A 12,267-nucleotide genomic window follows, 5' to 3' on the forward strand; every position below is an offset into this window, starting at 1 on the left:
GAAGTTCCTCTCCAAGCCACTCACCATCCTGACTTGGAAATATATCGCCGTTCCTTCACTGTCACTGGGTCAAAATCCTGGAACTCCCTCCCTAACAGCACTGTGGGTGTACCTAGATCAAAAAGGCAGCTCACCACCAGCTTCTCAAGGGAAATTGGGGATGGGCAATAAATGCTGGCCCAGCCAGCGACCCCCACATCCCATGAACGAATAAACGGAAAAATGGATGTGGGAGTTTGAGCTGGTGTTGAGGGGGCTGCACTCTGGGTAAAGCCACAGCTATCCCTCAGCATCTCTGGGCTGAGTGAGAGAGGGAGAGAACTATTGCCCCCTTTCCCCCCAACCTTCCCATCCACCCTCCCATCCCCCCTCCCAGGGCTTCCTGGTGAGCATCACTATCCAGCTGGGACAGGCGATTCCCGGTGAGGGCTGGGAGCTGCTCTTCTGAGAAGTCCTCTTGTGTCCAAGCTCCTGCTGGGAATTGCTGTCACAAGGTTACATGCAAAAAGCAAAGTATTCCATTTCTATATTGCCTTTCAAAACATCAGCAAATAAAATACTTTTGAAGCCTAGTCATGTAGGAAAAGCAGCAGGCAAGGAGTGCACAGCAAGATTCCACAACAGCAATGACTAGTTCATCTGTTTTTGTTGCTGTTGACTGAGGGATAAATGGTGCCCAGGACACAGAGGAGAACTCCCTTGCTCTTCAAATTGTGGCCATGGGATCTTCTGCATCCCCCCGAGAGAGCAGGCAGGGCCTTAGTTTAACATCTTATCTGAAAGTCAGCATTGTTGGCAGCGTGGCGCTCCCTCAGCACTGACCCTCCGGCAGTGCGGCGCTCCCTCGGCACTGACGCTCCGGCGGCGCAGCACTCCCTCAGCACTGACCCTCCAGCGGCGTGGCGCTCCCTCAGCACTGACCCTCCGCGTGGCGCGGCGCTCCCTCGGTACTGACCCTCCGGCGGCGCGACGCTCCCTCGGCACTGTACTGGGAGTATCAGGCTGGATTCTGTGCTCAATCTCTGGAGTGGGACCTGGAAAGCATAACCATCTAAGATGAGGATATTACTCACTGAGCCTCGGTTGATGTGTAGCATGTGGTGCCAGAAGGTCCCCTGCCCTCTGGGGTAAGTACCCCAGTGTGATGCAGCAGGGGGGGAAGGGGATAAAAGTGCAGTGGAGGGTAGAGCCCGGTCATGCTGTCTGTATTAATGGTTTTCCCCCCTCTGTTCTCAGTTACAGCAGGTGGACTGCGAGGCCCTTTTCGGCAACATTCACACAGTTATCGAGGTTTCCAAACGCTTGCTTGGCGAACTGGAGGACACTGACAGTATAGGTACAGTCAACGTTCACCTCAACACAACCCAGTCATGGCCATGACCATGTGGGCAGGGGTTTAGGAGAGGGTGCAGCAGCCCTCCCTCCCCCTCCCAGATTCAAATCATGTAGGAACAAGAGGAGGCTGTTCAGTGACTTCATGGGTGATCTGTATCGAACTTTCATCGACCCATCATAGTTCCATAACCCTTAAACTCCTTACCCAACAAAAACCTATCAGCCTCGGATATGAGATTTTCAGTTGACCCCAGCATCAACGGCTTTTTGGGGGAGAGAGTTCCAGATTTTCACTCCCCTTGCGTGAAGAAGTGCTTGCCGATGTCACCCCTGACTGACCTGGCTCTGGTTATGTCCCCTCGTTCTGCACTCCCCCGAACCAGAGCAAATAATTTCTCTCTTATCGACCCTATCAAACCATTTTAGTCACCTTAAGCATCTCAAAGAGATCACTCCTTAATTGTTCACATTCACGGGCAATAAATGTTGGCCTAGCCAGCGACACCCACAATCCTATGAACGAATATAGAAAAAAAACTTCAAGGTTAGTCTGGGAGGTCTTGTTGTGTAGTGAGTAGCATCTCTGCCTCTGAACTAGAAGCTCTGGGTTCAAGTCCCACCCCAGGACTTGATGGCCAAGGATGGTTAATTATCAACCTGCAGATCCTTCCAACATACGCCAATGGTAGGCGGTGAGAGTGGGAGAGATTCCTGGTCAGCCATCCGGTGGAAAGAATGTTGGGGACTCTACCATCACCATCCATCGCTCCAGAGTGCAACATACATGTGAAAGTGCCAGTTGCCACAGCAACTCGGACTCCCTGAATGAACTGTAACACACCAACACCACAAGGTTAGCCTGTGCAACTTATCCACAGGCTTAACCCTTGTAACCTGGGATCGTTCCGGGGAATCTGCTTTGCTCCCTCTTCAAGGCCAATATATCCCTCTTGAGATGCAGTGACCAGAACCGGACTTGAAGGAGATAAAGGTTTTCCTGAAAGGATCCAAACCTTCCCCACGGTAATTTTGACATTGGTTTTGAGGCAGTGCAGGGAGATGACAGTGCATCGCAGTTGATTATCATACATCATACAGCGCGGACCGTATCAGGGTGACTGTGTGGAGAGTGCTCCTCAATCTAATTCTTCTTCTTCCCATAATCTTCCTTGAACCTCAATCTTTATCAATTCTCATTTTGAATAACAATGCTCGGTTCTGGGGCACCACTCCCCAGGAATGATGTATTGGCCTCGGAGTAGACCCATTCGCAAATACGCCAGAATGAAGCTTGGGGGTTTACAACAACAACGACGGGTATTTATATGCCCCCCCCCCAATATCGTATTAAAACAAGGCGCCACACAGGAGCATTATAAAGCAAAATTTGACATCGAACCCCACAAGGAGATATCAGGGCAAATAGCCAAAAGATTTGTCAAAGAGAGGTTTTAAGGGGCATCGTAAAGGTCGGGAGAGAGGTAAAGAGACATTAAATCAGGGCCTTCCAAACTGAGAGTTGCGGCCACGAGTTTTTGGGGTCACTAGCTCCGAGGCAGCACCGGTGACCGTGGAGCTCAGACTGAGTTTTAACAGCCAGGAGGCACCTTTCAAAATTCTTTTTTCTTCCGATGATGACGTGATTTAACAGTCTGCTCTTAAATCGTGGCAACAGCCACAGCCTGTATATAAAAAAAGGTGGGTCTCCGCTCTTTTCAAGGCAAACCCTAGAAGTTTTAAAATCCACCCTCCTCCCCGTATCTTCCCAATTTTCACTCTAAGTTCACATGAAAGTCTGAATCATTAAAATGGGGTCACACCAGGGGAAAGAGTTTGGAAAGCGTTGCGTTTCTGGGTTAAAGTCTGAGGACCGGTTGCATTGACCAGGCTTGCATTTCCTTGCGTTCGGAAGATTTAAAGGGTGACCTAGTTGAGGTGATTAAGATGTTTAAAGTGTTCAATTGGGTTGATAAAGAGAAACTATTTCCTTTTGTGGGGGGAAGTCCAAAACAAGGGGGCAGGACTGTAAAATGAGAGCCAGGCCGTTTAGGGGTGATGTCAGGAAGCACTTCTTCACACAAAGGGGAGTGGAAATCTGGAACTGTCTCCCCCCCCCCGCAAAAACCTGTTGAGACTGGGATCTATTTGAAAAACTGAGATTGACAGAATTTTGCGAGAGCAAAATGCCTGGGAACCTGAAATAGGAAACAGGAAATGCTGGAAAAACTCAGCAGGTCTGGCAGCATTTGTGGAGAGAGAAAAACAGTTAACGTTTCAAGTCAGAACTTTGAAGAGTCATCGAGCCCAAATGTTAACTCTGTTTCTCTCTCCACAGAATGCTGCCTGACCTGCTGATAGGTTTGTGTTAAGGGTATTCGGGGATCTGGAACCAAGGTGGGTGAATAGAATGAGGATGCAGATCAACTGTGATCTAATTGAATGGCAGAACAAGGGGCTGAATGGCTTACTCCTGATCCTACCTCGATTGATCATTCTTTCTTAGGATGTTACAGTAGTAGGACTCTGCACATCCCTGTCCCTCTACAAACCACAGATCTCCGGTTTGGATTTCATGCATTTGCTGCAATATTGCTGAAAAGAGAGACATGTTGCTGATGCTTTTTATCTTGCGCTCATCAGGACAAACACAAGAGTGCCAAATTTCAAACAATCACAACAATTTATACTGCAGGAGAAATGGGTGGTGATTGGTTGGCAAGTCGACTCTGGTCAAGGGGTGTTGCCATTGAGAAAGCAATGGGGAACTATAGTCTCCCTAAGCTCCTGGGTAATTCAAAAAAGCTGCAAGGCTTGAAGAAATTCCTTTTGCTTGCAGAGAATGGATTCCTGCGTATGAATGTATGTCACTTCGAGCAAGTGTAAATGAGCCACATTACGGAGCTCAACTGATTGTCATAAATTGGTTGTTAGTGTAGCTATTAGTGCACTCAGGATTGTTCAGCAAGTGCTGTCCAATCACAGAATCACATCTAACAGTAAATCTTTTATGCTGGATGTTGCCAGCACAGGTTGGTTAAGTACGTCTGTACCCTGTCTATTATGAACAGGGAAAGAACATGCTGTTTGATTCGATCAGCCAATCATTGTAATGTATGGCCTATGTATCTGGCATTGCACCGGCACTGAAATTCATACACGATGTTGCTCAAAAGACTTTCTGCCTACCACGCAATTAAGCAAAGTCTTGGCTGATCAGAGTCAACTTGCCAACCAGTCAACACCCTTTCCTCCTGTGGTATAAGTTGTTGTAACCCTTTGAAATTTGGTATTCTTGTATTTGTCCTGATGAGTACAAGATGGAAAGCTTCAACAACATGTCCCTCTCTTCAGCAACATTCGATTTACCTCAATGTTTTCCCAAGTCTCACCTAAACTTTTAAGGGTTCTACACTAGAGGCTTTGATGTCTAAATGATTCACTTTATTAATAACAATTCTCTGGTGAAGTTTAGAAATAAGCACCTTGTGCCCAACCAATCAGATTGACGAATCGTTGTTTTTGCTCTTTCCCACCCTGTCCAGGTCACGTGTTTCTTTCCTTCAGGAATGAGCTCGAGGACATGTACAATATTTACTGTCAAAACCACGAGGAGGCCATTGCCCTCTTGGAGCTATACGAGAAGGATAAAGAGATTCAGGGGCATGTCAATGCATGCCTGGATCACCTCCGGTAAGTGTCGGCTCGTAGCAAATTATAAAGAAAGTAGACGTGTGTACAGAGGGCTCTTAACGTGTCTTCGCGTGTTCTGACCGCCTCGAAGCGCAGTTAGTAATATGTAGTTAAACAAAGGAGAGACTTGCGTTTATATAGTGCCTTTCACCACCTCAGGACCCCCCGAAGCATTTTACAGTGCTTTTGACATGTAGTCGCTGTTGTAATGTAGGAAATGCAGCAGTCAATTTGCGCACAGCAAGCTCCCACAGACCGAAGTATGATAGTGATCGGTTCATTTGAGATTTTTTTTACGATGACGGTTGAGGGATAAATATTGGCCCCAGGGAGAACTCCCCAGCTCTTCTTCAAAATAGTGCCCAGGGATATTTTTATACCCACCTGAGAGGGCATGTGGGGCCATTTTGTGTCTCATTTGTTGGCACCTCTGAGCACTACACTGGGAGTCTTAGCCTGGATTTTTGGAGTGGGACTTGAACCCACAACCTTCTGAGTGGAAGGTGAGACTGCTGCCCAATGAGCCACAGTTAACGTTGCCAGCAAGTGAACCTGAGGGGCTCTCCCAGCGCCTGATTAAACTTGCTGTGATGAAGGGGGAGGTGTGAGACACACACAATGTTTATATGTTGCTACTTTTCAAAGGGTAAAGAATTCTGCCTCTCTCTCTGTCGCTGGAGTATCTGTGGTTCCTCATCTGTCAGTAACCAATCGTTTTGAATCTTTACTTTAAACATTGTGGATCGGTTAATGGGCTTTGATTCTGCTGAGTGGGGACTGTCATCCAGCCCAGTGGTCAGTGTGTGTCCAGCCCATGGTGGGAGCTGCCCAGTGACTTTCTGACAGACACTCTTTTTGTGCCTCTGTGTGTCTCTCTCCCTCTCTCTTTCTCCACCCCCCTCTGCCTCTCTGTATCTCTCTTTCTCTGTACCCCTCTCTCCCATCCCTGTATCTCTCTCTCTCTCTCCCTCAGTGTTTGTGTATGTCTCTCTCTGCCTCTGTATCGCTCTTTCTCTGTATTTCTCTCTCCCCTCCTTGTATCTATCGCTGTCTCTCTCTCCCTCCCTCCCCACCCTCTCTCTCTCTCTGCCTCTCTATATCTCTCTTTCTCTGTACTTCTCTCTCCCTGTATCTATCTCTATCTGACTCTCTCTCTCTCTGTCTCTCTCCCTCTCTCTGTGTATGTCTCTCCCTCTACTGCACATTTATCTCCTGCACAGGCCATTTGTCTGTAACTCTTTTTTATTCTGCGATAGAGAGCTCCGATTAATCCACCACCTGTAAGAACAGTGGCCACCCATTGACCATAGTCTGACCCTGCCCGGGGGCCTGTTTCACTCCTGATTACGCTCCTCCTCCCTCTGCGCCGGGCTGGGTGCTTCAGGTCCGCATCACTGTCCTCCCATTGATGGGAAGCGGGTGGGGAGGGCACACACACACCACTGAGCTCTGGAGGGGGTCCCCGAGATGTACTTTTGTCAGGGGAGCTTTATGCTGTCAATGCTCATCCTCACTGCAAATGTTGTAACCAAACCAGAGGCAAACATTCTGTTACCACAAAATCTCCCTTATCCAACACACCCAATAGTTCAAATTTCCAAACATCTGCTGAAATTTTGTGTGAGACAAAACTTTGCAGATTCTGAGTACCAAATCTCAGAAATGATATATTGGTCTGGGAAAGAGTGTGTGTAGATTCATCAGCATGTTACCAGAGCTCCAAGGGCTGGATAATGGAAGATTAAATAAATTAGGTTTGTATTCCCTGGAAAATAGAAGGTTGAGGGGTGCTTTAATGACATTTTGACGTTTGAAAGGAATTGATAGGGAAGGTAGATGGAAACTTATTTCTGCAGCTGGGGAAGTCTAGGATAAGGGGTGGTAAAGTGTGGAACACTCCCCCACAAAAAGCAGTAGATGTTGGGTAGTCGGTTAATCATGTTAAATTTGAGATTGATAGATTTTTGCCAGTCAAGGGAGTGGATGGAGTCAAGGTACAGATCAGCCATAATCTTAATTGAATGGCGGTGAAACAGGATCAAGAGGCTGAATGGCCTCCTCCTCTTTCTAAAATGTTGTCCCTTTCCAGAGCAAAGGAATGCTCTCCTCCAATCCCAACACTCAGAATCCAGCAGCTCTCTTTATTTCCTCCAATTGTCTCCATTCTCACTCCCGGCTTTCACCTATAGGATCCAGTTCTCGTGATGCAACAGAAAGATCACCCCCTTAGTATTTTTAAAAAACATCCTCAGGAGAGTCTCTATCAAGGCCAACATGTATGACTCGTTCTTAATTGCCCCTTGAGAGGTGGTGGTGAGCAGCCGCCTTGAACCACAGTCCCTGTGGTGTAGCTACACCCACAGTGCTGTTTTGTACAGGGTTTTGGTGAGACCACATCTGGAATACTGTGTGCTGTTTTGGGCTCCACATTTAGGAAAGGATATACTTGCATCGGAGGCAGTACAGCTTGGTTCACGAAATTGGTTCCTGGGATGAGGCAGAGTAAATTGGGCTTATATTCTCTGGAGTTTAGAATGAGAGGCGATCTCATTGAAACTTACAAAATTCTGAACAGGCTTGATAGGGTAGATGCTGAGGGATTGTTTCCATTGGTCGAGGAATCCAAAACACGGGGGGGACAGTCTCAGGATAAAGGGCCAATCATTTAGGACTGAGATGCGGAGAAATTACTTCACTCAAAGGGTTGTGAATCTTTGCAATTCTCTACCCCAGAAGGTTGTGGATGCTCCATTGCTGAATACATTTAAGGCTGGGATAGACAGATTTTTGGTGTCTCAGGGAATTAAGGGATATGGGGAGCGGGCAGGAAAATGGAGTTAAGGCCCAAGATCAGCCATGATTGTATTGAATGGTGTAGCAGGCTCGATGGACCATGTGGTCTACTCCTCCTATTTCTTGTGTTCTTTTTGCTAGGGAGGGAGTTCCAGGATTTTGACCCAGTGACAGTGAAGGAACGGCCGATATATTTCCAAGTCAGGGTGGTGAGTGGCTTGGAGGGGAACTTCCAGGTGGTGGTGTTCCCATGTATCTGTTGCCCTTGTCCTTCGAGGTGGTAGTAGTTGTGGGTTTGGGAGGTGCTTTCAAAGGTTCTCAGGATAATGGAGATTCTGTTCTCTCAGTGTTTGGCTCTGCGTCTGTGGTAGGGATTGCTCTGTGGAATTTACTGATGTTTTCTCCCAGTAACTCACTTTTTTCCCCTCTTCACGAACTGCTCTTCCTCCAGGGCAATTTATCGTCAGTGGTAAGTCTGATCCTGCGACCTTTCACCTTAACATTACTTGTTCCTGCTTACTGCAGCAGAGGTTCTGTGCATTGCTGTGACGCCTGCTTTCGAATGAGTGGACATGTGTGGGGGAGGGGAAGAGGAGAGGGCCAAGAGAGAGCATTGGATGGGTGGAGCGGAGAGAGCTGGATGTTTGGGGGCGGGGTGAGGGGGGGGTCCATGCTTGCAGTGGGGAGGGAGCAGAGGGGTGGAGGGAGGGACCAGCTGGGGGGGTGCAGATGGTTAGGAAAGGGGCTAGGGATTGGGTGATGGGTTGGGGGAGGTTGCCAAGTAAGCGGGGGTGGGGGGGTGATGAGTTTGGAGGATGGGAAGAGCTGGGGTGCGGTGTGTGGAGGAAGGTGTGTGATGAGTTTGGGGGATGGGGAGAGTCAGGGTACGGTGTGTGGAGGAGGGGTGCGAACAGACATCAGCCAAGAACCAAACACAAGTAGGCAGTGATGCCCCCATAGTTCAAAAGCCCAGGCTTGCTTATTCCAGTGGGATACCAGCAAGCTGCCCCAAACCCCAGCAAAGGAGATTCTCGCCTTCAGGAGAGAGGGAAGAAAAGACTGAAGTGAAAAACTGGAGGGAACAACCATGATGGTGATCTTGGCCAGACGGGGTAGGGGGCGAGTGTGACTGGGCTGGGAATTGGTACAGTGTGTGAGGCAGTGAGAGAGAGAGATATGTGGCTCCTCCATTCTGCTTCTTCGCTCTAACAGGCTGTAGCTGGCATGGCAGGGTCCCTGCTGAATCTGTCACTAAAGATTTCCACATGGACTGACCCTCCCTTTAAATCACCTAGAGATCCTCCGTGTGTCTAGTACCTCACACCTGTGTAAATTCTGCACTGCAGCTGCTCGCCTCCCATCATCACTTTTCAATGTTTCCCTTTTGAACATGAATTGTATTAAACTCATTAACCGGCTGCTGTCTCCAGCCTGTGTTTCTCGTGTTAGTCTAACATTGCTAACCAGTACTGCTGGCATTAATCGACATGACACTGTTATCGGTAAGTGATACATTGTGCGGTTTATTCTATTTTGTCTGTGACCTTTTACATTTTTCTCATCAAAGGGGAGGGAAGTTCACCCTGGGGAAAAGAACAAGTACAGCACGGGGTTAGATACAGAGTAAAGCTCCCTCTACACTGTCCCCATCAAACACTCCCAGGACAGGTACAGCACGGGGTTAGATACAGAGTAAAGCTCCCTCTACACTGTCCCCATCAAACACTCCCAGGGCAGGTACAGCATGGGGTTAGATACAGAGTAAAGCTCCCTCTACACTGTCCCCATCAAACACTCCCAGGACAGGTACAGCACGGGGTCAGATACAGAGTAAAGCTCCCTCTACACTGTCCCCATCAAACACTCCCAGGACAGGTACAGCATGGGGTTAGATACAGAGTAAAGCTCCCTCTACACTGTCCCCATCAAACACTCCCAGGACAGGTGCAGCACGGGGTTAGATACAGAGTAAAGCTCCCTCTACACTGTCCCCATCAAACACTCCCAGGACAGGTACAGCATGGGGTTAGATACAGAGTAAAGCTATGCAATACTGTCATCCTCAGGCTGGGTTGATTCCAGGTATCCCATTTTGATAAGCTATTCTAAACACAGCGGGCTGGGAATAAACCTGCTCAGCGCTTCCGCCAATGTTGTGCAATGACTCCCATTGATTCCAGCTCGCACGACCCACTCTAACTCCCCTTAATGTTTGAGTGGGCAGTCTGGTTAAAGTGACAGTGGCCAGGAAGTGTAAAGGGAAATCTGGTGGAATGTTGTACAATGCAGAGATCTCCCTGACTCATAGAATCTTATAGTGCAGAAGAAGGCCATTTGGCCCGTCATGTCTATGCTGGCTCTTTTGAAAGAACTAAACAATTAGTCCCACACCCCCTGTTCTTTCCCATTAGCCCTGCAAATTTTTCCTTTTCAAATATTTATTGAATTTGACTTTTAAAAATTACTATACCACCACCCTTTTAGGCAGCGTGTTGCAGATCAACACAACTCGCTGTGTAAAAACAAAATTCTCCTCATCTCCCACTCTGGTTCTTTTGCCGATTCTCTTCAATCTGTCTGCTTCTGGTTAGCGAATCTCCTGCCACTGAAACTGTTTCTCCTTGTATATCTATCGAAACAGCTTCCTGATTTTGAACACCTCAATTAAATCTCACCTTAACCTTCTCTGCTTTAAAGAGCTTCTCCAGTCTCTCCACATTGCTGGAGCCAATCTAGTAAATCCCCTCCACACCCTACCCAAGGCTTTCCCATCCATCATAACGTTTAGTGCCCAGAATTGAAACGAATGCTCCAGTTTGAACCAACTTCTTTGTTAATAATAATTAATAACGCGGGTTTTATTGTAAAACAGGGGCAAAACTAACTACATCAACCTGGGCTCGTTTCTCATTAAGCCTGTGCAGCGGGTTATGAGGTACCCGCTGTTGCTTATGGAGCTGCTGAACACCACCCCAGAGTCACACCATGACAAGAAGCCACTGGGGGAGGCAGTCCTCGCTGTGAAGGATCTCAACGTTAACATCAACGAGTACAAGCGGCGGAAGGACCTGGGTAAGACTTGATGTTCCCTCCCATTCCCCTTCTCTCTCTTTATCTTTCTCTCACACCCTCAATCCACCTTTCTGTCTCTGTCTCGCTCTGTCTCTTTCTCTCTCGCTCTGTCTCTCTCTCTCTCATTCTGTCTCTCTCTCTCTCTCTCTCTCACTCTGTCTCTCTCTCTCACTGTCTCGCTCTGTCTCTCTCTCTCTCGCTCTGTCTTTCTCTCTCTCTCGCTCTGTCTTTCTCTCTCTCTCTTTCTGTCTCTCTCTCTCTCTCTCTGTCTCTCTCTCTCTGTCTTTCTCTCTCTCTCGCTCTGTCTTTCTCTCTCTCTCGCTCTTTCTCTCTCTCTCTCTCGCTCTTTCTCTCTCTCTCTCTCGCTCTTTCTCTCTCTCTCTCTCGCTCTGTCTTTCTCTCTCTCTCACTCTGTCTTTCTCTCTCTCTCGCTCTTTCTCTCTCTCTCTCTCGCTCTGTCTCTCTCTCTCGCTCTGTCTCTCTCTCTCTCGCTCTGGCTCTGTCTCTCTCGCTCTGGCTCTCTCACTCTGTCTCTCTCTCTCGCTCTCACTCTGTCTCTCTCTCTCGCTCTCACTCTGTCTCTCTCTCTCGCTCTGACTCTCTCTCTCGCTCTCACTCTGTCTCTCTCTCTCTCTCTCTCTCTGTCTCTCTCTCTCTCTTGCTCTGTCTCTCTCTGTCTCTCTCTCTGTGTTTACTGATCCTTCACTGGGACTCCCTGGTTGCGTTTATGTCAGTGGTTAATTTTCCAGGGCAGGTTCTGAAGGTTTGAGAGCTTGAATTCAGTTGTTTGGGAATAAAAAGCTAGCCTCAGTAGAGGCCAACATTGGGCTGTCAGGTTGTCATTTTTAAAAAAAATCAGTGGTTCACTCGTCCTCTCGGGGTTAAATCCTGCTGTTGTTATCCAGCCCTCCACACGCTGGGGTGGTGGGGGGTAGGAGTATCAGCAACTTGTTTGACCCAGCCCACAACACCCTCCAGATCACTGAGCTCCTCCGATTCCGGCCTCTTGAACATTCCCAGTTTTAATCACTCCACCATTGGTTGCCATGACTTCAGCCGTCTGGGCCCCAGGCTCTGGAACTCCCTCCTTAAACCTCTCCACCCTCCATCTCGCTTTCCTCCTTTAAGGAGCTCCTTAAAGCCTCCCTGTTTGAAAAGCTTTTGTTCACCTGTCTGAATATCTCCTCCCATGGCTCAGTGTCAGCTTGTGTTTGATCATCTTTCCTGTGAAGGACCTCAGGATATTTTGGTAACAAGAAATACGTGAAAGAACTTGCATTTCTATAGCACCTTTCACGTCCTCAGGACATCCCAATGCGCTTTACATCCAACAAAGTATTTTTGAAGTGTAGTCACTGTTGTAATGTAGGGAATGCG

General features: G+C 48.0%; 1 protein-coding gene across 2 annotated transcripts in view; it reads left to right on the plus strand.

Moving 5' to 3' along the window:
• The window catches only part of LOC144694520 (dynamin-binding protein-like), a 52,069-nt gene that overhangs the window by 21,150 nt on the left and 18,652 nt on the right, over window positions 1-12,267 (plus strand). Inside the window, exons 3-6 of one of the 2 annotated variants that reach the window (XM_078565045.1) lie at window positions 1,237-1,336; window positions 4,878-5,025; window positions 8,270-8,287; window positions 10,691-10,890. In XM_078565045.1, coding sequence (XP_078421171.1) covers window positions 1,237-1,336; window positions 4,878-5,025; window positions 8,270-8,287; window positions 10,691-10,890 — 466 coding nt within the window. The remainder of the gene's footprint in view (window positions 1-1,236; window positions 1,337-4,877; window positions 5,026-8,269; window positions 8,288-10,690; window positions 10,891-12,267) is intronic. The other variant, XM_078565046.1, reaches the window with a different exon arrangement.

This window comes from Cetorhinus maximus, chromosome 20, assembly GCF_964194155.1.
Source record: "Cetorhinus maximus chromosome 20, sCetMax3.hap1.1, whole genome shotgun sequence".
Classification (NCBI taxonomy): Eukaryota; Metazoa; Chordata; class Chondrichthyes; order Lamniformes; family Cetorhinidae; genus Cetorhinus; species Cetorhinus maximus.